General features: G+C 42.6%; 1 protein-coding gene across 3 annotated transcripts in view; it reads left to right on the forward strand.

Annotated features, from left to right (window-relative positions):
- TMEM178A (transmembrane protein 178A) overlaps positions 1-24,126 on the forward strand; it is a 57,806-nt gene extending 33,680 nt beyond the window's left edge. For all 3 annotated transcript variants that reach the window (XM_077135080.1, XM_077135082.1, XM_077135081.1), the window contains exons 2-4: positions 8,565-8,678; positions 11,542-11,679; positions 23,159-24,126. In XM_077135080.1, coding sequence (XP_076991195.1) covers positions 8,565-8,678; positions 11,542-11,679; positions 23,159-23,400 — 494 coding nt within the window. In that variant the 3' untranslated portion in view covers positions 23,401-24,126. The remainder of the gene's footprint in view (positions 1-8,564; positions 8,679-11,541; positions 11,680-23,158) is intronic.
- Positions 24,127-24,813: the final 687 nt, after the last annotated feature.

The following is a 24,813-nucleotide window of genomic DNA, read 5'->3' on the forward strand; positions in this document are numbered from 1 at the left end:
ACTCAGCCCCTGCTGCTGGTAAAGTCTCTTTCCTTTCTCCTTTGGGAAGCAGCTGTGGGGGGTGGGTGGACGCCAGCTGCTGCGGCTTGGGGAACTCACAGTTCTGGGGGGCTCGCAGCCGGTCCACCTGGTCCAGACTGGGGTACACTGTGTGTCCAGTCACTGACGTGACCCCAGCAGTTGTTCTGTACTGTTTGTTCCTGAGTATTTACTAGCTGCTCTGGAGGAGGAACTAAATCCCACACCTCGCTAAACTGCCATCTTGGCCCCTCTCTCCTCTGGGTTAGTTTTACTTTGTTAGTTTTTAGTTTTCCATGGCACTCTTTTTTGGATTCAGAAAGTAGGTCCTCAGTCAATGCACTTGCTAAATAAATGTGTGTTGAATGCATGAAATAAGGAATAAAGGATGAGACAATTGACTTTTGATGACGAAAGGTAGTGACTGATACTTGGCCACTCATAGCCTCTCTCAAATGCTGGAGGAGGAAACTGCAAGAAGTGCTGAAGCCCCACAGGTCAGGATCTCCTGATTCTGCCTGTAAAGGGGAGGGGCAGGACGCGGGCAGGCACGGGCACTTATTATTTAGCACCTCCTGGGTGCTGGGCACAGCGCTAGGACGTGTATACCTACTTATGTCCCATTCAGGCCTTATTACCCTGTATTTTACAACTGAGGAAATAAAGGCTCAGGGTGGTTGAGTTTATAACTCGAAGTCACACAGCTATTTTCACAGCCAATATTCTAGGTACACTCTCACACGCTGATGCCTATAACATACCAAATGCAGAAAAAGAAAATATTCCCAAATGGCCCTCAATATTTGGGAGCACACAGATTTAACTTTCCAATTAAAAAAATTATATTCATTGATGGTCACACTAATTAAAAAAATGGTTCTGTTGGAAAGGGAAGAGAACACAGGTTTGCTTCCCACATTGGTCGGATGCCTTCCTAAATCCTGGGGATTTTAACTTCTTGTGTATAAACAGCAGCTTTAGACCTGTGGGCTGTTAAGACAGCTTTGGTTCTGACTGTTTGGATCCCTCTGAGGTCAGCATGTTGTGACCAGAGCAGGAGTGACCAGCAGAGACTGTCAGCCTGTCCTACAACGTGGTTTTCTCTGCGGATGGGGAAGTACCGCGTGTGTTGGGACGATGGCCGTGTTCACTTTCACGTAAGACCGTGGCTCAGGGGACAAGGGGGGCGCCCCCTGCTTGCCTAGGTCTCCCTTCCCTCCGATGGCATAATCATGTCTCCTCGACCTACGCTGGCAAGTCGGAGATGAAGGAAAAAGCACAGGATCTGGGCTCACTTGTAGTCTCCTGGCAGGTAAAGGGGAGGAGGCAAGGGAAAGTGGGAACCAGAGAGAAGCAGCGAGTCCTCAGCTGGGGCTGAAATCTGCCGGGAGCCACATAAAATTACATCCTCTCCTGAGCCTCAGGTTGTAAATCTCTCCCACCAGCAGAGTCACCGACCACATGCGTCGATGGTTCTGAGAAGCTGAGAATCCCTGTTTCAGATTAAAAATATGTTATTACTTTTTGTTGTAGAAGCAATATAATAGCTGCCGAAAAGGAGATTTAAAAATGAATACAGCTAGCAGCGTTCACCTATTTTCCTCACACAGGACAGTGTTCACTTTTGCACTGGATCATGCCTGTTTGACCATTGATAGTTCTGATTCGCTTCCCTGCCTTTTTTTTTTTTTTTAATTTTTAATTTGGTGTGATGTTGACCATCTGTGAAATGGGCTAAATCTGTCTGGTGTGTCACTGAACCCTCCCTCTTTGCCCCTAGGAATCATATACTCACAGTTCAAAGAAGTCACCTGAGTTTTTCCTTTAAGGAACAGTACAAAAGTCTGGGTTTGTTCAGGCAAATAAAGTAGCAGCGATGAGAGCTTACACTAATAGTATTATACATTGTTCCATTTAATCCTCCTTATGTGTTAAATATGCTACCACAGTCCAGATATTAGAGCTGAGCAACTGAGGCTCAGAGAGGTTAAGGAACTCGCCAGGGGCACACAGCTAGAGAGTGGGGAAGCTGGATTGCAAATCCAGACTGTCTTGCTCCAAAGAAAATACGGGATGAGCAAGGTTGCAATCCCACAACAGCTAAGGAGCTGGTTCTCCATTAGTGATAAGAAACAATTATGGCAGAACAAGAAAGTAGGTTGTGAGGAGTGTATTTAAACAAGGAATAACCTTCGCACCTTTCTGGCACTTGTATGTCCAGCACCCTCACCTGCACTTGATTTTCTATTAACTGGAGTTTTATTCACCTTTATTTAGAAAGCTCCCTCCTGCTCCCCTCTCCTGTATCCTCAGCCACCAGCCACATTTCACTTCTGAGCACTTGAGGCAAGACTGAATGGAAATGTGCTGTAAGTGGAAAGTACGCCGAGGTTTCAAAATATTAGCGTGAAAAAAAGAATGCAAAAAAACCTCATTAATCATTTCCAAAATATTGCTTGCATGTTAAAATGTTAAAATATTGAAATTAATTTCACTTGTCTTTTTATATTTTTTAATGCGCCTACTAGAAAATTTATCATTACATAACGTGCTGCGCATTATATTTCTATAGAGCAGTTGCTGCTCTAGACTTACTAATTTTCTATTTTCCTCTGCTCAGTTTTGGAGATGCTAAAAGTTGGTGTTAAGCCACTAATCTTGTTGTAACTTGGTTTATTTATGTAAGTAAGGGCTGCTCCTACCCAGTAAAGGAGGTGATGAGAAAAATATTTTCTGTTGACTGCTTAGCACCTGTTTCCCTCCAAAATCAAATCTCTCTGACATGAACATGCTGCTCCCCTGCCCTTGTGAGCCCGTAACTGATCTCTCCTTTCAGACTGGCATGTGTGCTGGTAGAGGTGGCGGGAAAAAGAATTCATTACTTTTCTGCCCAGTTGTGGAATTCTGAGTTGCCTTGGAAATGTTTTTTAGAACATAACACCAGCTGTCCATGGACCCTTTCTGCTGCTGGAGAACCCGAAGCATCGATGTGCTGTTGTCAGTACTTGCTTCAGACATGCCTCTGAAATGCCACACACCCAGGAAAAAGCAGCCGTGGTTTCTGCCCCTAAGGAACTTGGGACTTTAGTAGAGAGGCGAACTCTCTGAACTGTTAGGCAATGACAGAGCTGGAAGAATCAAGAAGCTGCTTATGTGATTCGTCCCACACCTTTGAGATAGAGTCAGAGGAGCAAGTAAGCTGCATGGGCTGCTGTGGGTTTGGGGAAGGGCATTTAAAGGCTCTGGGCCTGGAGGGCTGAGTAAGCTTTGGATGGTTTTAAGGTAAGAGCTGTAGGTGAGGGGAAGTCACAGAAATAAGCACAACAAGGGGAGAGGGACGCGTCTGGGAGTGGTGGAGGTAGCCCTGGGGATGAGTGACAGGTGGATAAGGTGGAGGGCACAGGTGGTGGGGTTATCGATTCTGGGCTTGATTTAGGGAAGTCGATTGCATGTTCTTGGACAGGCCATGATACAGCCAGGCAATGAAGCCCTTGTCTTATTTCTCGGAGGGACCAGAAATGTTCTCATCTTCTGTTCGTCTAAGTGTAGAAGCTGGCACATTGGCACGGCCTTAAAGTTATTCAAGAAGCAATCATATAGTTCTTATCATCTGCCAGGCTTTCTACTGGGTGATAACATCCAGGTAAAGCTTAATAATTAGTGTTTTGTTTTCATTGTGTTTATTTTTAAATAAATGCAAATTAAATTATGCAAGTAAAATTATTTCCCATTTATAGCAATCAATTTCAAGAATTGTAGTAAAAGGCAGGAAGATATAGCAAAAACCTTACAGATTTTCACATTCCATTTTACGTTCTCCAGAGACCCCAAATGTTCACACAGCAAATTTATCTAGCAGTGGCATGCAGGGAGGATTGGAGGGTGGAGAGAATAGTGGCAGGGGCCAGCTAGCATGCTCTTCGGGTGCGAGGTGATGGGAATGTACAGGGAGGTGGTGAGAATGGAGAAGAAACGTGAGAGCTGATGGTGGGCCATTGTTCAGGAGGTTGTCCCTGTGCTGCTTATCTCTTTTGCACTTGGGTTCATCTGTAATGCCCATTTTAGGACACAGGCTCCTAGTGTATATCAGTGGTGCTCTACGGTGAATATGGGCAGGTGCCAAGAGGTGACTCATAATCAGAAAGCTAACATTTACTGAGTTTTTACAGTGGGCCACACCCTGAATTACCTCTTTCATGCCTCATAATAACCCTATGAGGTATATGCCATTATTATTCCTCTTATAGATAAGGGAACCAAGGCTCAGAGAGGTTAAGTAATTTGCCAAAAGTCACACAGCTGAAATCTAAACCTGTTTGTCTCACTCCCAGGCCTTTAGCTACCACATATACTGCTTCATTGTTAATTGATACTAATAACTTTTTACAGCATCCTTTGCTACTTCTCAGATTTCTTCCTCATTTAAACTAGAGTGTGGTTTCTATGACTTCACTTGGAGCTGAATTCATCTACATTAGCATTGGAAACAATAGAAATTCACCGACTGGAAGGCCCATTCCTAAGCCCTGTGCTACATATTTATATGTCTTATTCCATGGTTTATATCATCATAAAAGTGACTCTACTTGGCCCTTTAAGAAGCTAATTAATCTCTAAATATAGACCACAACTTGTTCTTTTCAGACCTCTGTATGTTTCCTCGCCCCATTGTGTGATGCCATCTGGTGCTATGAGCTCATGGTTTTTGTGTTCCCTTTCCAAGAGCCAGATTCATTGCTCTCTAAACCCAGAAAGCCAGTTCATTCCAAAGTTTGCATACATGGCTTTGAAAAATTTTGAATCTAATGCCTCCTTGTGGATTTTCACAGTATCACTCGTTAGCATAACATTGCATGGAACTTTTGTCTCTACCATCATCTACGTGTATATGCTTAATTTTCTTTTCATCAAAAGGGCTTAGTTTGTCTTTGGCAAGCCATTAGGCTTGCATGATTTTGTGGTTTCACTTGGTCAGTTTTGTGTGTGTGTGTGCTTTTCTTTCCAAATCTTTTTGACTTTCTGCTATGACAGCGGAACAAGTGTTAAGTACCAGGAAGCAAGACAGCTAATGGCAATTCTCTGACACTGCTATTGACCTGTCCTTCAGTCCCACTTCCTCTTCTAACTCTACAAGTACCCAATCATAGTCTAATAGAGCAGAACCGTGGAACATTTTTACCCATTTAGCTGAGGTGTTTTGGGCTCATCACCAGACCCCAAGTCTTTGGGTTCTTTGGGTACTGCTATTACTGCCACATCTAGACCTCCTTGCACTCCCCACCCCCTTCTCTCATCCTTTCTGAGTTATGAGCAGTTTAAATTTAGCCCGGGAGCCCAAGGGGAAAGGAAAAGTAATTTGGAGATGTGAGTACAATTCACCACATTCCTGGCTCACTTCAGTCTCCCCTGAGGAAGTAGGAGAGAACCCAGCCAGCTGCCCACCCTCTTCCCACTGCCCTCCCTGCCAGCTGGAACCCTGCCTGCTGCCAGCCAGGGGCAGGCGAGGAGATGGGCCCTCAGAATATTTGCAATGACTTAAAAGGAACTGCATGTTTCCCTTGCATAGAATCTTTCTCAGGTAAGTCCAATGTGGACTTCCCCAGGGACAGCATCTATTAACCTGTGTATGGACCATACTTTGTTGTTTCCTAGTATGTCCTAATTTTTCCACTGGAAACTGGACAGTTTCAATAGTATAATGTGCCAGCTCTAGACATTAGAGTCTCCCTCCCCAAGCTTTGTTGTGTTTGTTGTTTCTCTTTCTTTCTTTGGCGGCCTTGCTGAACTGATGCAGTAAAGTCTGCGCTCTTTGTCATAGCAGCTTCTCAAGTCTCTGTTCGGTTAGCTTAGTGGCCCACTAATGTATGGGCAGAAATATCCTTAAACACCTGGAATCAGTAAGTCTCCCAGTCTCTGGGTGCACACTGGGGCACACCTTGAACTCTGCGTTAGCCTTCGCTTCCTGCTGGGCAGAGCCTCAAGTTCAGCTAGAAGATGAGTAACAAATGGGATGATAGTTTTGAAAAATACAAGTGTAAGTTATTAATACCCTGCAGTCCTGTATCTGCTATTGTCCGCACACTTGATCGTTTGCTCTTTACAAACACAGCATTTTGTGACGTACAGACACCTAATGGATTTGCAAACAATTGTCCCTGTCCCATCTTGACCACCCATCCTCAATCTCTAAGACCCCACAACCCTGGCCATGGGCACATGTTGGAAAAAAAACCAGAGAGAAAAAGTGAAGAGCTTTGGGTTTTTAGGAAATATCTAGTTTCAGAAGGGAAAAAGCTTCTAAGAATCAGAGATAGTCTTAGGCAATTTTTCTTAAAGTAAGGTTTAAAGACTGCATGCAACATAATTATCTGAGATGTTTTTTAAAATTCAGATTGATAGGCTTACCCCAGACCTTTTGATTCAGAATTTCTGGGGTGGGGTCCAGGAATCTACATTTTTAACAAGCATTCTAGGTGATTCTTATACACACTAATGTCTGAGAACTTTTCAGTGAAAATGATCCTGTAGGTGCAAGTAAACTGCTCAAGATGCAAACTTGCTCAAATATCATTCTCTTCCTTTCCATGCATGAAAATTCTTTTATTTCACTTTTGTACATTAATTCAAATTCCACCAATTAAAGTTTGATTTGCATTGATGAAGATTTTTTTTTTAACTGTCAGGGTTAAAAGACTAACATTCCCCCACACTTTTAAAAAAATTAATCAGAATGTATTTTTCCTAATGACAAAACATGATGATTTACTAGGAAGAAAGGAGGTATTTTTCTGTTGTTACTCTGATTTTTAGCTTGAATTGAGGGTAGATACTTTTCATGGGATTCAATAGACTTTGGGAGAAGAAAAGGTCCATGTGAATTGCTGCAATAGAAGCTGGGGTGGGGAGGGCACTAGAAAAGCCAATGGATATATTCACACACTTCAAAATACTGTTCCTGGGTGGACCACGGTGGCTTAGAGGCAGAGTTCTCACCTGCCATGCCGGAGACCTGGGTTCGATTCCTGGTGCCTGCCCATGCAAAAAAAAAAAAAAGTTCCTAGGGCTGGCCATGTGACCAAAACAGGGGAAGAACTTTTTTTTCTCACTGCCCCTCTATTCAGTATTACTCTTTCTCTCAGGATCCAGAATTTAGGCCAATACAATTAGTATTAAGGAATTGCAGTTCAGCTGCTCTGGGGTCAGCCAGGCATTTGTGGATTGTCTGGTGACCTAGTCACCATCTACCTCAACCACCGTATTGAATGTTCTCTTTATGGAAAAAATAGTTTTTTGGTTTCCAGGTAACTAACTTCCAATCAAATGAGTTGGATGCCACTCACTTGCAAGTTGGAGATCAGGCCAAATATCAGTTAGAGGCATGTAATTTATCTAGGCTGACTTAAAATTCCAAACTGATTTCTTTCAACCATCTGAATGCTTTTAGGCCATTTCTCCTTGCGGAGTTTTGTGTTTAGCCAACACCAAATTAGTGCTGAGAAACAACGAGGCGAGTATAGATTTTTATAAAATTTAACGTATTCCAAAATGAAACAGGATCTTTTTAAACAGTTTTTTACTGTGAAATATAACATATATACAAAGAAAAGAAATAAAAAAATAATGATTGTTGAAAGTAAAAATTATTTTTTTTATTTCTTTTCTTTGTGTATATGTAGTTACAGATTTCAGAGTTTATATATATGTAGTTATATAACATATTTCAGAGTTTGCTATGGGTTACCATTCCACTATTTTTTATTTTTCCTTCTAGCTGCTCCAAAATACTGGCGGTTAAAAGAAACATCAGTATAGTGACTGAGCAGTCATCCTCATTTGTTAAATCCTGTTTTCTCTGTTATAACTCTTCCTTCTCCTTTGAGCCTTCTCGTGATCTATAGGGACCTTTAGGCAATGCCCGCTCTGACTTTTTCATGTTGAGAAGGGGTGTCCACACTAAAGGATAGGGGGATGCAATTAGTTGATAATCTTGGAGAGGCTGGTCCCTGTGGGTTTCAGAATTTATCTGGCCTAGGAACCCTCTGGAAATTATAGGTTCCAGGAAAGTAAACTTAGTGCAGGAAACTTTTATAGGGTCTCAGTTCGAGACTTAGGTGTTCTTAAGTGTTAACAGGAATGATGTGGGTTGGGGGTTGGCAAACCCTGGCAATTAGCACTGTCTAACTGAAGCTTGCATGAGAGTAGCCTCCAGAATAGCCTCTTGACCCTATTTGAGCTCTCTTAGCCACAGATGCCTTACTTTATTACACTTCTTTCCCTCCTTTTCGTCAGGAAGCTGTCATCAACCCCACTGTGCCAGGGCCAGACTCAACCCTGGGAGTCATGTCCCACATTGCCAGGGAGACTTTCACCCCAAAACGAAACATGGTTTTCAACCATTCTTTCAAGTTTTAGGTGTTTACTGCCCTGGCTTGCCTCTGCTAATGAAGGTAATCAGTCCAGTTCAGGACCCATCATTCTACTTTAGCTCTTCAGGATCCTGTTACAGATGAACAGACTGGTAACCGGCATTTCTTTTTTCCTTCAAGGTATCGCCCAGCGATGCACCGCTATCAAGTACCACTTTTCTCAGCCAATCCGCTTGCGAAACATTCCTTTCAATCTGACCAAGACGATACAGCAAGACGAATGGCACCTGCTTCGTAAGTACTTCTGGGGAAGGAAGTGGTATCTTTCTCTACCAAAAGCATTGGTTCCCAGGTTCGGACAGAGAGGTGATGTACTTCTCACGTGTAGGACCCTGGACCTAGTCAAACGTGGTAAGAGACTCAGGGGATCATTACACTGTGATGCGGACATACCTCGTTTACAGGTCGCATGTGTGAGAACCAGGTATCAGCCCACGTGATCCAGAGCCGTGGGCGAGTCTGCCTTGGTACATCTGTTCACAGGCAACCTACTGCATCTTTTCTTTACCAGGTTGTTGGGCACAAGTTCCACCACTATCTCAGCAAACCAAAGAGATTGTACATTAGGTGCTTTTATTTTAATTTTGTTTATGCCATGTTTATTTTAGCTACATGTCTATCTCAGACCTCATTTCTGCCAAAATATCCTTATGAGCATATGCTCCCATTTTCCCAGAGGATGTCTATTCCCTGTACATCTCAGTGGCAGGATCTTTTTCACTGTTAGGAAAATGTGAAACTCTAGGCAGGATCACACATTGGGAAACTAAAAGAGGGCTGATGTTTACTTGAAAACTGTTGATTCAAGCTGCTTGATGATAAATAGCTCATGAAAGCAAAAGTCTACGCTGAATTCTTCTCAGCGTTTGCCCTAATTGGAGGCTGTCACTTTCATTTTCCAATGAAATAAGCGGCAAGGACCTCAGTGATCTTGTTTGCCTACCAGAGCCGCTGCAGAAAATCAAGCACAGTCTCGTTCTGTAAGTAAATCCCTCTGCAGATCAACAGGAAAGGCTCTGAAATGAACCTCAAACACATACATGGAAGCTCTTAGGCTATTGCCACAGCAGTGGGATGATATTATAAATATCATGGTTGGCAAATTTGGGACTTGAAAAGTCATCAGGGTGAAATGTGGTGTATTCTTAATAGAACGGCTTCCTGAATGTTCTTTCTAGTCGGCTGAATTGTAAGGATCATTTCTCCCCAGTTCCCAGGTAGATTCCTACCTAAATGTTCTTATGACTTCTTTTAAAGCATGTTTGATTTTCATCATTTGTCCAAACAGTAGTGTGGTTACTTTTCCCTTTAGTCAGGCAAGAAAAGATGACCACAGATCCTGGAAAAACACCTTATCTCTTTTCCCCAATAGCGTGTACCCTGTTATTGCCCAGCGAGGCAATATTTAAGCATTCGCTTCTTAATCTTTTTCTCGTGGAAAGGTGCTTTTAGCAGTTTCATGCACGGCTCTTTCCAAGAAAAGCACACTTGTTGATCTGTACCATGTTTACTGGATAAGCTTGACATGTGTGGTCACTAATGCAAATCCTACATGGATTGTGTCCGAACCCGGTGCCTTTTAATGGCCATAGGAGATAGAACTGCCCCTTGAAAGTCAAGGAATTTGGGAGATTGGGAGATAATAGTGGCTGAACTGTTACTACATTTTCACACCTAGGTGCTGATATCTCAGAACTACTTATACCCTCAGTATTAAACAGCCTCTCTAAATGGCCCCTGCCTCTGGCCCCTTGCTGGGTGGAGTCTGCAGTTCTTCTTGTACGGAGATACTGCAGAGATGCCCCTGCTTCTGTTTGTGTGCTCTGAGCAGGAAATGAGAAATTATGTTTAAAAAAAAAAAAAAAAGCAAGACTGGGAGGTCCCTACCCCACCCCCTGGGCTGCACCCTTAAGATTCCTGGAAGCCCCTGGAACCTCTAACGGGGGCAGCTGCCTGGCCCTCCCACCTTAGCTGAGAAGACCCTCGTTCCCACGGTGGGGTGGGCAGCCTCTGTCCAGGCTCCACGTGCCTTAGCCCAGGACTATTGTTGACTGGCCTCACGGGCAACAGATGTGTATTTGGCATCTTTTGTGTTAAGAAAAAGCATACAGATGTAATGGGTAATTGTTTTTAAGCTAGTTTTGTTCAGACATTAAAAAGGAAGGAAGGAAATAGGGAAAAAACAACAACAAACCTAGCAGGAGGGCAGGACCCAACTTGTGGGCAGCAATCAGTAAAAGTATGTCCAGGCTCACGGGTGTCCACGCCGTGGTTTGAGGGCGAGGTCCCTGGCTCGGTGATTGCAGCTGCGTCCTTGTGACAGATGACACTCAACCGCTGGACACAGAGCGGAGGCTTGACCCACCGAAGAGTCTTTCCTAACGGGGGGAGAGGGATCAGGAGGCCTGTGTTCTAGGGGAAAGGATGTTTAAAGGCAGATGCCAGTATTTCAGCTACCACGATTGCCTTCACTTTCTCACCTCTTTTTTTTTTTTGAAAGTAGATAGGAGCATATGTACGATGAAATAAAATAACGTATCCATGGTGCTCGGGCTAAACTGTATTTCAGTGTAGCTCATTTTTTAGGCTCTTTCTCCAAAGGCAGATTAATCACAGCTATTAAAGTGGTGGTCATCTGCCTTCAGCGTAACAGAGATAGTTCCCAAATGCTGCCTTAGTCCGCATTTACTAAGTAACTCCCCATCTATTGCCTGACTTTCCCTGGGATTGCCCTCTGGTCTGTTCTCCACTTGATATGGGTCAGAGTGAGCAGACCGTGATCCTTCCAGCTTGCCACACCCCGTCTGTCCTCCGAGGCGATGCCTGGGCAGGGAATCCCCTGAGCCGCCTTGGTCCTGTAGGCTCCGAGCCTGCCCAGGTCACCTGTGAATTTTCATAACGTATCCAACGCTCTCCATTTTCTCATTTACAATAACTTCCCTTCTTCTTCTTCTTTTTTAAAAAAAAAACATTTTAAAATTGTATCGTATAACACAGATACAAAGCAAAGAAAGAAAAAAGCCATCGTTTTCAAAGCACTCTTCAACGAGGACTCCTCTAATTTTGAATGTCTTATTTTTGAATCTCTTAAATCAAGATTTAAGAAGAATCACTGCCGGCTTCCTGGGCATGGCTGTGGCCGTCCTGCTCTGCGGTTGCATCGTGGCCACAGTGAGTTTCTTCTGGGAGGAAAGTCTGACCCAGCACGTGGCGGGACTGCTCTTCCTCATGACAGGTACGCCGCTCTCCGCGCCCTGCCCCGAGAGGCGGACGCCGCCCTGCGTGCAGGTGACTCCATTGCGTCCTTCCCCGGGCACGGGTGAGACAAGCCCCCGGAAGGTCCTTTGGTTCTGGTGGGTAATAGAGAGTTTAAATGACACGATGGTGTTAACCATGCAGAGATATTTATTGTAAAATAGCACCTGTGTACAAAGCAAAGAAGGAAACAAAACCCATCATTTTCAAGGCAGCCACACTTGTGTGTGAAATCCCATTTTCTCTGTATTACGTCCTCATTCTCTTTTGATCCTTCCCCTCATCTACAGGGATCTTTGGGCAATGAGCATTCTGACGTTTTCACGTTGAGAAGGGGTGTCCACACTAAAGGAGAGGGGATGCAATTCATTGATCATCGTGGAGAGGCTGGTCCCTCTGGGTTTCAGGGTTGACTGACCCAGGAAGCCTCCGGGAATTACTGGTTCCATGAAGGCAAACCTAGTGCATGAAACCCTCATAGAGCCTTAGATTGAGCTGGAGGTTGGATTTCAATCTAAGGATGTTGGAAGTCTCTGGAAGGTTTTAAGCAGAGTGACTTGACCTGAAAGCAGGAGATTGGAAGGAGAGTACGAAGACATGGACATGGTCTTTTTTTTTTTTATTAACGGAAAGAAAAAAAAAAAAAAGAAATTAACACAACATTTAGAAATCATACCATTCTACATAGGCACTCAGTAATTCTTAACATCATCACATAGATGCATGATCATTGTTTCTTAGTACATTTGCATCGGTTTAGAGGAACTAGCAACACAACAGAAAAAGATATAAAATGTTAATATAAAGAAAAGAAATAAAAGTAGTAATAATAGTAAAAAACAACAACAACAAACAAACCAACAAGCAAACAAAAACAAAAAAAACCCTATAGCTCAGATGCAGCTTCATTCAGTATTTTAACATGATTACTTTACAATTAGGTATTATTGTGCTGTCCATTTTTGAGTTTTTGTATCTAGTCCTGTTGCACAGTCTGTATCCCTTCAGCTTCAATTACCCATTGTCTTACCCTGTTTCTAACTCCTGCTGAACTCTGTTACCAATGACATATTTCAAGTTTATTCTCGAATGTCCGTTCACATCAGTGGGACCATACAGTATTTGTCCTTTAGTTTTTGGCTGGATTCACTCAGCATAATATTCTCTAGGTCCATCCATGTTATTACATGGTTCATAAGTTTATCTTGTCTTAAAGCTGCATAATATTCCATCATATGTATATACCACAGTTTGTTTAGCCACTCTTCTGTTGATGGAGATTTTGGCTGCTTCCATCTCTTTGCAATTGTAAACAACGCTGCTATAAACATTGGTGTGCAAATGTCCGTTTGTGTCTTTGCCCTTAAGTCCTTTGAGTAGATACCTAGCAATGGTATTGCTGGGTCGTATGGCAATTCTATATTCAGCTTTTTGAGGAACCGCCAAACTGCCTTCCACAGTGGTTGCACCCTTTGACATTCCCACCAACAGTGGGTAAGTGTGCCTCTTTCTCCGCATCCTCTCCAGCACTTGTCATTTTCTGTTTTGTTGATAATGGCCATTCTGGTGGGTGTGAGATGATATCTCATTGTGGTTTTGATTTGCATTTCTCTAATGGCCAGGGACATTGAGCATCTCTTCATGTGCCTCTTGGCCATCCGTATTTCTTCTTCTGGTAGGTGTCTGTTTAAGTCTTTTTCCCATTTTGTAATTGGTTTGGTTGTCTTTTTGTTGTTGAGTTGAACAATCTCTTTATAAATTCTGGATACTAGACCTTTATCTGATATGTCGTTTCCAAATATTGTCTCCCATTGTGTAGGCTGTCTTTCTACTTTCTTGATGAAGTTCCTTGATGCACAGAAGTGTTTAATTTTGAGGAGCTCCCATTTATTTATTTCCTTCTTCAGTGTTCTTGCTTTAGGTTTAAGGTCCATAAAACCACCTCCAGTTGTAAGATCCATAAGATATCTCCCAACATTTTCCTCTAACTGTTTTATGGTCTTAGGACATGGTCTTTTTGGTTTAACCGAGGAGGGATATTTTGGCCTGAAAAGGGGTCAGGAGTTGAGTCAACAGCTGAAGCCGGAAGGTGGCAGCCAGAAGGAAATCTTTCCTTTCTTCTCCCCCTTCACACACAAAAAAAGAGTGTATTAATGAGTAGTGAGTGCCAGATTAATGGTCTCACAGAGTATACCCAATGTCAGAACTCCTGTTACCCCAGATGTGGAACCATTTGGAATACACTTATTTCCACTTTCCTGGGGTTCTGTTATGTAAGTGACCACGACTGCGTTTTCTAGTGAAGTGTAGAAACTGGCTTCTCACTCTGATGACAGTTGAGCCATGTTAGCAGGCAGCTGGCACTGTCTGGGACCAACACCTCTTACTTTCTGTCTCTCAGGGCTCACAGAAAGGTGGCATGTGGCTGTGGAGAGGTTGCCTACCACCCAGGCCACAGACAGGGCTCTTCCTTCTAGTGGCCCAACTTTCCCACCCCCTGAGCTGATGCTGAGATGGGTGGTGACCCCGAAAGCAAAGCATCGCTACCAGCCTCCTGCCAGAGCATCCAGCAGTCACATGGAGCCCAAAAGGGCTGAACTAGACAGAAAACCAAGCTAGGTTTTCCAGTTTCTGGTGAATGTACAGTGGCCACCAGGACTGAAGCTCAGGATGGAGAAAACCCGAGTTCCTAAGGAGAAAACTCTAGTACCTGAGGAGAAAACTCTAGTACCTGAGGAGAAAACCCTAATTGCTGAGGAGAAAACTCTAGTACCTGAGGAGAAAACTCTAGTTCCTGAGGAGGAAACCCTAGTTCCTAGGAGAAAAGTCTAGTTCTGAGGAGAAAAACTCTAGTACTTGAGGAGAAAACCCTAGTTCCTGAGAAGAAAACCCTAGTACCTGAGGAGAAAACTCTAGTACCTGAGGAGAAAACCCTAGTTCCTGAGGAGAAAACTCTAGTACCTGAGGAGAAAACTCTAGTACCTGAGGAGAAAACCCTAGTTCTTGAGAAGAGAACCCTAGTACCTGAGGAGAAAACTCTAGTACCTGAGGAGAAAACCCTAGTTCCTGAGGAGAAAACTCTAGTACCTGAGGAGAAAACCCTAGTTCCTGAGGAGAAAACCCTAGTTCTTAGGAGAAAACCCTAGTTCCTGAGGCGAAAACTCTAGTACCTGAGGAGAAAACCCTAGTTCCTGAGAAGAAAATCCTAGTACCTGAGGAGAAAACTCTAGTACCTGAGGAGAAAACTCTAGTACCTGAGGAGAAAACCCTAGTTCCTGAGAAGAAAACCCTAGTACCTGAGGAGAAAACTCTAGTACCTGAGGAGAAAACCCTAGTTCCTGAGGAGAAAACTCTAGTACCTGAGGAGAAAACTCTAGTACCTGAGGAGAAAACCCTAGTTCTTGAGAAGAGAACCCTAGTACCTGAGGAGAAAACTCTAGTACCTGAGGAGAAAACCCTAGTTCCTGAGGAGAAAACTCTAGTACCTGAGGAGAAAACCCTAGTTCCCGAGGAGAAAACCCTAGTACGTGAGGAGAAAACCCTAGTACCTGAGGAGAAAACCCTAGTTGCTAGGGGAAAACACTAGTTCCTGTGGAGAAAACTCTAGTTCCTAGGAGAATAACCTAGTTCCTGAGGAGAAAACTCTAGTGCCTGAGGAGAAAACCCTAGTTCCTGAGGAGAAAACTCTGATACCTGAGGAGAAAACCCTAGTTCCTGAGGAGAAAACTCTGATACCTGAGGAGAAAACCCTAGTTCCTGAGGAGAAAACTCTAGTTCCTAGGAGAATAAACTAGTTCCTGAGGAGAAAACTCTAGTACCTGAGGAGAAAACCCTAGTTCCCGAGGAGAAAACCCTAGTTCCTAGGAGAAAACCCTAGTTCCTGAGGAGAAAACTCTAGTACCTGAGGAGAATAACCTAGTTCCTGAGGAGAAAACTCTAGTACCTGAGGAGAATAACCTAGTTCCTGAGGAGAAAACTCTAGTACCTAGGAGAAAACCCTAGTTCCTGAGGAGAAAACTCTATTTCCTGAGGAGAAAACCCTAGTTCCTAGGAGAAAACCCTAGTTCCTGAGGAGAAAACTCTAGTACCTGAGGAGAATAACCTAGTTCCTGAGGAGAAAACTCTAGTACCTAGGAGAAAACCCTAGTTCCTGAGGAGAAAACTCTAGTTCCTGAGGAGAAATCCCTAGTTCCTGAGTAGAAAACTCTAGTACCTGAGGAGAAAACTCTGATTCCTGAGGGTTTGGGAAGAGGATTTGGACCTTCAGGACCAGCCATTGAGTGGGGTCCCTGCTCAGAAGATTTATTTGAAATCCAAATTATAGCATGAACAGGGGAGAATGGATAGCTTTGTGGCAAAGAATAAGAGAGGACTATGCTGCCTGGAGGATTCATTTAAGTCTGTGATAGAGCTAAATGGTTGTTAAACTCTCCCCCATTTTTCTCCCTCCCATTATGAGTTGCATTCCCATTTCCCCAACCTTTGTCCCCCAATACATCAAAGAAGTGTTGAGTGTTTTAAGGATCCTCCTCCCTCCCCTACATCATGTCCTTTTGTCAGGAAAACAGAGAAATTGTTGACCCCAGATCATTTTTAAAGAACATTTTAAATGTAGATAATGAATGACTTAGTATATTCTTAGTATGTAAAACAATTGTTAGCATCAGAATAAATCAGAAGGCCATAAATGCCAGGCCTAGTGAGTGTTCCTTGGGCAACAGAGGTGCTGGTTTGGCTTTAAATGAAAGGAAGGCAGCTAAAGTTCAGCTTGGAAACTACCAGAGAGGCATTGGGTGGGCACAGGAGAGCAGGGGCGCCTTGTTTCCTGGTCCAGGTCCACCCTTCCCTTGTACTCAGTTCTCCTTTCTGATCCATTCGTGGGCAGTATCTGTGCACCAGCCTGGCTTTGGGGCCCTCAGGATTTATCACTGAAAGCCACTCTGCAACTGTTCAACAAACCAAACCAGAACTAACAAGCAAAATCACAGCCACAACCACAAACACCCATGAAACCCCAAATCTGCCCCAGACTTATAAACCTTGATGATACAATCCTGAAGGAGGCACAGATACAGCAGAATGTTGTCTGTATTTTTGGTGGCCCAAACAACTTTATTGGAATACAGAGGAAATGCACTTATGATCCTATCACCTGAAAAATTAGGCTGTTTAAAAGTGTTCCTTGTTCGTCAATCTTGTCCGTGTGTTTGCCTCACTTAAAGAAAAGAAAAGGAAAAATGACTGTGACCATTGCATGGAAAATAGGTAGTCTTCTGTGCTTCCATTTCCCGCTATACCATAAGATGGCCTACATTGCTCGTTGTTCTTCTGCTCTTAGTTTTAACAGCTGCATGATCAGTCACTGAGGGGATATGCTGAGCTGCATCCATCCATTCTCTTCCTGTGGGATTTAGGGATGTGCATTTTATTTTTGCTACTACAAATAATGCAGTTCAATTTGCTTTTCTCAAAGCTGAGGATAACTTCATTAATCCATTGCCTGAGATAAATAAGCTGTAGAACATTCACACGAAGTAGCAGACCAGAGCAAATAAGGGTTAAAAGCATTGATTTTAATTGAGAGGAAGTGTCTTCAGCAGCTCTGGTCAGCATCATTCCTACAGATTTTTGATGTTAAATTTAGCCCTTTCTAAATGCACTGGCATCTTCATTTTCTGCCTGAACTTATTAGCCACACCTGCAATGAAGAGCTGCAGTGACATGACAGTTTGAGATGTTCAGATGGAAACTTTGCAACCATCTCTGCCCTTCTGCTTTGTTGCACGCAGACAGCTCTTGATTACCCACATGTGGAAGGGTCACCTCACATCTGGGAGCCAGATTCTCCCTTTCTCCTTTCCTGAGCCTTTCGAGGTGCTCGGGTGGAGGGCCCTGTCGGGCCTCACATGCACCAAGGACCTCTGTCTTAGTCTTTTGACCTCATCTTCTCTGAGGTCACACACGTGGTCCCAGAGGCAAATACTGTAGCAGGCTTGAGGGATTAAGACCCTCATCTTACAGCTTTCGGCTTCTGCCCAGTGCTGGACCACACTGCTTTCAGTGCCGTGTGAATAAATATTTTCATAAATATTAGATTATGCATTCTATTAGATTGCCATAGTAATTATAATGACTATAATATAAATTCTAAATATAAATATTTTAGAGGGCTAGTTTGTTCAGTGCAAACATTTAGAAATGTAATTTTCACATCTCTGTCGTAGGATTTGTATTATCTTTTAATATCCTGGGAGCCTCAAAAAAAAAAGGATGAAGTTGGGTGCCCCTTGGCAGGGGTGGCAGTGCCCTCTGGATCCATTCCCTTTCATAGGCCGCACCCTGAGCTGCCATGGCTAATTTGGAAGAGAACACGAGGCCCCTAATCTTCCTAAGGCAGGGCCCTCCAGTGACCACCCTGATGGCAGATAAGGGTGCCCAGGCAGCCCCAGCAAAGCTTCAGGGACAGTGACAGCCACGTGGGGTTATCTGTGCCTTTGCTTCAGCACATTCAAATAAAAAAAGACCCCACTGTCATAGATGTACTGAATTATCTAGGCTAGCCATTGATTATGACCTAAAATTAACAGGTCTATAATAATCTGAAATTTTGTGGGCCAGATGTGTTTTGGAGTTCAGGATTTTTACATATTTATTTTTGAAAGGCAAGTTGGTATGTTTATTCTACATCCTCTAACAGCCACAGCAGGGTCTAGGGCAGCATCTTGAAATCAAAGACATTAACATTTCTGTAGCAAAACATGAATATTCAACAGGAAGTGGGATCAATAAAGACTATAAATAGTGCCTGATGTCAGATCAGGTCAGGCTTTGCCACTAAATGAGATTGCCACAATCTTTCAGGAAAAGATTATGTGCTTTTGGAATTAGAAATTATGAATTAGATTGTATGAATCTGTAATTTTGTTTTGGGGGTCTTGTTTTAAAGCTTTTTCTACCTCTGTTAGTCCTACCTGGTCTTTAGGTAAGACAATTTAGGAATGGTTTTTTGAATGATCTGCAGGAAAACTAGCCATGAGACATTTTTGCTAGAAGAGCAGAGACCAGAAAAGATGGGCAGGCTATTTTTTTGAAGGAACAAGAAAGAAAAATCAGTGTTTTTTTCTTTGGGTGTTACAGTTATGATATTCATTACGTAGGTACTGAGGGTAAAGCAACTTCCGTTCCTTTCTGCCTTTGAAGCACATCAGAGGATGGTGGTGAAAAGAGAGGGTCCAGCTCCCCTGATTATATCACCAGCTGGCCAGAGGCACCTCAAAGATTTTCAAGAAGTTAATGAGGTTGATGGTCTAGAGTGGTAGCATAAATTCACTTCTCTTCCTGCTCCAAAAATATCCTTTCCAGCTCTGTAATTCTGTGCTTTTTATGGTATCTTCTAATTAAGAATATGGGCAGAAAACCTTTTAATATTTTATAAGAAAACAGCTGCAGAGAAGGCTTTTCAGAGAGCCAGTAACTCTTCACTCTTCTGAAGATGCTACCAGGAGTAGCCAGGGCCCAGCTGGGCCTCAGGGACAGCTCTCTCCGGAGCCACCAGCTGGGATAACGAGTGTCAGTGGTGAGTTAGGCCAGGCGACTCGGAGGAGGAAAAGGAAAGGGAAGGAAAAATCAAAGAGTCTTGGGCCAACTACTGTCTTCGTGGATCTTTAGGAAGGACCATTCGATTGTGAAGCTTTTTGAATGCCAGGTGGTATTGTTTATCTTGTCGTAGCCTCTTTACCTACCTTTCACAAAGTAGAGGCTAACTAGATGGCTACTGATGAAGACGCAGCGTTATCTGAACCATCTTGCTGTGCAGGAAAGTCCTAGGTGGGACTCGTGCTGTGAACGTGGTATTATGCCAAGAACCAGTTGGGATGACCTGGCTCTTAGACTAGTACAACTCCATGTAGCGCTGAATTTAATTCAGCTCAGCAGGTCTTATTGACGTCACTGAGTCAGCAGTCTAGGAGATTTCCCTACGTGAATGAGAATTTGGGTCCTGACCACACTGACTTCAAGCCAATTATGGCCATAACTCATTACGTTAAACTACCAACAGGATAGCCAGAATTGGGCTTTAGGTCAGTCTCCAGAACATAGAACATACTTGATAAATAAATCATTAAATGACTTGTTAAATAGCATTTCAAATAGTAAAATCTTCCTAAGACCTACAAAAGGTATAGAGATGTTTCTCCTACATTGAATTGGCTATATGCGTCACCGTAAGATGTGCATATAGAACCTAATATAGAGCTCTGCAGTATCAGAACTGACCTAAAACTAATAATCTAGCTATAATGAGCAAGCTTTTATCATTTAAAATGACACTTATTCTTGATGTCTGAGAATTTAGGAGGGTTTTTTATTTTAATGCCTTGAATTGGCTTGGCCTCTTTTACAAAAGCTTTTTGAAAAAGTGGAAAATGGTGTTTTGTCTCCTGTCGGTATGTTTATCTGTTCCTCAAATGGTGGTGGTGGCAGCTCTCTATTTACAAGCTTTCTTAGAGACGTCAGGGATTCTCAGAAGGAGGGGCCCTTAGATATTCTCTTCTTGTTCATCTTTTCTCCTTTGCTTTCCTCTTGCTCAGAACCATTTCCACAGCATCGTGGAAGGAGAAAATATGTCACTGAAGGGCGATAAGTGGAAGCATTTGCTGGCAAGAGAAAGGCCTGGGTGGGGAGGTGGGGGTGCATTTTTGTGGGCTGGTTACCCTTTTAGCCACTCTCAGCTGAGCAAATAAAGGAAATAAAGCAACTTTTCATCAAGAAGGTTTGATGAATGCCCAATTCCAGAAAAGGCTTAAGTGGCCCAGGATCTGGATAATAACTCACAATAAAATAAATTCATGAGTGCAAGTAAGTTATGAGACAATGACAGGGGAACAATCAGATTTGCAAGGTAGGATGAATCCAAGGGTGAACAAAAAGTATGCTGTGAAGTACCGTACTTTTGTTTATGGTGGGCCACCAGTTTAGCTTTAGGGAGCTGTAGCTCTCGAGCCACTCGGGCATTCGGAAAGCAAGTCTGTTAGTGACAGCGCTCGCCATGTTCCCGGGCCAAGCCCAGACCAGTGCCCAGGAGAAGGTCAACCGGTTAGGACGCCGAGGGCAGAGAGAGGGACCCTCTTTCTGGCTGTGGCCTCAGATTAGATTGTTCCTTTTGCTGCCTTTTTATTCAATGAGAACCAGCCTTGTCGTGCTAAAATTCATTTCCCCCAAAGAAATCTTATGAAGGTGGCAGGAGAAAGGTGCTAATAAAATCAATGCTTAGTATAAAAGGGAGCTTCTACAGAAAGAAAAATACATATGACCTTCCATTTTATTTATTTATTTATTTGAATAATAGTGCTGGATGTACTGGGAAGTTTTCAGAAATGTTCTTGCTTCATGACACATTTAGAATAAAAGAAGTGCAGGAAGTTGACGTAAGGGACTTCAATAACCAAGCCCCCATTTTTATTTTATTTTCTCTAAATGGGAAAACTAAGACTCATGGAGGTTGGGTGATTCCAAGGTCATGCCATGAGTTAGTTAGTAAAGCTGGGACCAGAAGACATTTCCTGCATCCCCGTCCAATGCATTTGAATCAAAGGATGCTTAAAAGTCTAAGTTTGAACTCAAGCTTTCAGAGGTCCTTAAAACCATGCGGCATCTAAAAATCCATGCATTTAGGCTTTCAGCCCTCTGCAGACAGTTAAATGCAGAATAGAGATTTTTTTTCCCTATGCACTAGTCATTTTTCTATTATTGAGATTTACCTGTTGATTCTCCAGAGATCAATTTTTTTCTAACTGCCTATTGTTCTATTACCAGCATTGGTTAAAAGGACCTTGTTATATATAAACAGTCTTTGTTTGACTGCCAGGGAAAACATTTAGATAGATGTAAGAATATTTGCTCTTCACAAGATTTGAAGAAAGAAAAGGAATATTCTTTTTTGAATGGCCTATTTTTTAATGAAAGAAATATTTCCATCTTGATCTTTCTTTTGGAGAATTCAGAGTGCTATGTTTATTGTAATAATCTGGGGCAAGAAGTAGGAAGATAAGATCTTATTCTTTTTTAGAAAAATGCAATCACTTTGGAGTTTAAAGACAGAATTAGGCAAAGAGTAGGAAATATTTAATTATCTCAGATTGAGTTTTCTTTTAGTTTAGAGCAATTTTTATTTTCTCAATGCACATTTGGAAAAGGATTCAGGCAATTTGGATTTTTAGAGTTTGATGGAGGCAGAATTCTAGTACTGAAAACAGCAACCAGGTGGTCTTTATTTCCTCGGAATTGCTACTTTTTTCTGAGCTCACTTTTTTGCTAGCTCTGATCACCAAAGCTATACATTTTTTTTGAGTGGAATCTATTACTTTCAGTCCTCTCCCCAAATCTGTGTCTCTGTTTCATAGGAATGCCAGCAAATAGATGCTCACATTGTACACAGGAGAAAACCAAAGTATAAAGGAGAGATGTGGCTGTCTGTGGACTCGGAACAGAACTGGACATTCTGATATTTGCTTGTTTTTCCTGTGTCTGTTTTCATTACCTACCTTCAGCTCCACAACTGTCTAATTCTGGTCCCAAACAAGCCAAAGGAGCATCCTTGGGAGACCATTATGGTGGAATGGAGACATTTACCTACGCGGGTCACTTAAAACCTGCATGTTGGGCTTTTGCAGCATTTTTTATCAGAGCCCTGATTTTAGTGTTCTGGAAGGATGATTAAACATATATGTGCTGGTATAAACTTTGTGCTCCATCCATTCTCCTTATATGAACCAAATTACCTATTTATTCTCAATGATTGACCTATATGATCTCCTGCTCAGCTATTTTACATCAATTGTAAATTCTTGGATTTGATTTATATTATTTTAAAGCATTTTTTTTCATTCAACCAAAAATGATTGGTGGGTCTATTATGTGCCAGCCTCTGTGCCTTAGAAAATGATTTAGCCATTTGTAAATATTTATTTAAAATACTTATAGGCAACATGATCAAAACTTATAATGTTAATTATAAAAGAAAACATGATGATTGCATTATGATGATTGCACCCACATAAAATGTGTCAAGTTAAGTATCGAACAAAAGAAGATGAAAGCTGTTTTTATTAGGTTTGAGGGATTATGGGAGATTTTTCCCTTTAAAAATAGTGTTATGAAGAATGAAAAACAAAAATCAATTCAAATGTAAATACCACTCAAGTAAAATGATTGGGTAATTCCAATTACAAGACTTTCCCTTGTCTGTCTCTTTCACTCCCACATCTCCAGTACCTGGTGCAGCGAGTGGAACATAAAGGTTTTGTCAATGTTTGTGGAGTGGATTAATTCAAGTATAAGAATTTCAGATCCCTTATTACCTTGGGTTGATTGCTTTACTGGTTGATCTGATTTTTACAAAGGCCTCGCAGCAGGCAAAACTGTAACTGATCATTCTGTTGCCTTTGTATTATTTACAGGGATATTTTGCACCATTTCCCTTTGCACTTACGCTGCCAGCATCTCCTATGACTTGAACCGGCTCCCGAAGCTCATTTATAGCCTACCCGATGGTGTGGAACATGGCTACAGCTGGTCTATCTTTTGTGCCTGGTGCAGTTTAGGCTTCATCGTGGCAGCTGGAGGTCTCTGCATCGCTTACCCGTTTATTAGCCGGACCAAGATTGCACATCTAAAGTCCGGCAGGGACTCCACGGTATGACTCTTGCCTGCAAGTTCACTGCTCAGTGGCCCATCCACAGTGGGACAACTGGTGAGAGGAGCAAATGGGGGTTTCCCGACAGGACCCCAAGAGCACAGCGCAATCTTTTCCATTCCAACCCGTGTTGTGCCAGCCCCTTCTGGATGAGCGCTGTAAAATCATGCAAAACCTCTCAACCTTTCTAAGGAGAAGAATACTGTGGATTCAAGTGCTTTAATGACTCTTCATGCTTTGTGTAATATAGGGAGCAGCGCCATGGAACACTTCTAGGTTTTGCAGAAGAGGAGACGGCAGCGGGAAGATTTGTGTGACTTCCTTGCATTTCAGAAAGTTTGTATATAGCAATTACCCGAGAGTCATTTCTATTTGCAAAACGATTCATAACAAAGCGAGTATAATTTTCTCGTCATTGTAACTTGCTTGTTCAATTTTATTGCAGCATCTTCAGAACTCGTCCTAATGGTGTCTTGTGTAGCACCAACTATTTGTGCATTGTGGATGTTTCTTGTTATAAGAAGATTCTCCTTCTGTTGCCTTATCGTTATTTTTTTAATTGAAGTCACTTCTCTGCCTTTGTACTGGAATTGAAATCATAAGAAAAACAAATCAACCATGTAAGAGCTATTCCCGTGACTCTATGCAGTATTGTTTGAAGTCCTACCTGTTGTTTAACTTCTGTCTCTCTGTGTTCACTGGATTTCTGCATTAAATAACTGCCCCTTGTTAGTCTGGGTGTGCTTTCCTGTCTTTCGGCAGTCAACAGGTTTCTTTAGCCATACGAAGAAGCAGATGAGTGTGCCACTGTTTGCATAAGGCTCTGATTAAAACGTGCTCATTGCTTCGTTTCCATTAGGTTGGTCATTATTATTTATCTTTTGTAGCAACCACACAGCTGTTATGTATAAAAGTGATTTTCAAGCTTCTTAAATTTTCTTCTGAATTTTCTCTCTCTCTCTCTTTTTCTTTCCCCTTTGACCACCTGCCTGGTCCTTATCCTGTGTTAAGGACATTTGGTCTCTGGCCTTGTCCCTGGACCTCCAAGGGCAGTGGTTTTCAACCTTAGTGGCAGTGAGAAACACCTGGAGAGTTTTTGAGTCTTCTCTAAGCCTCACCCACTCCAGGCCAACGACCTCTGAATCTCCTTGGCTGGGTCTGGGCTTGAGTGTTTTTGATAAAACCTCCCAGATGATTTGGATGTGCAGCGGGGGTAAAAGTCACCCTTCAGGACCAGAGCTCTGATTCCCTTTTCAGTAGCCAACATTTATTTGGCACTTCCTATGTGCTAAGTACTGGGCATCGTCTTTTCATTTGATGCTCTCAAAGCTCTATTGGAGGTGGCTGTTATGCCATTTTACTGATAAAGAAGAAGGAGGCCAAATGTCGCCATAAGAGTAGAGCTGTATTCTTAATACT

The sequence above is a fragment of the Tamandua tetradactyla genome, chromosome 17, assembly GCF_023851605.1.
Source record: "Tamandua tetradactyla isolate mTamTet1 chromosome 17, mTamTet1.pri, whole genome shotgun sequence".
Lineage (NCBI taxonomy): Eukaryota > Metazoa > Chordata > Mammalia > Pilosa > Myrmecophagidae > Tamandua > Tamandua tetradactyla.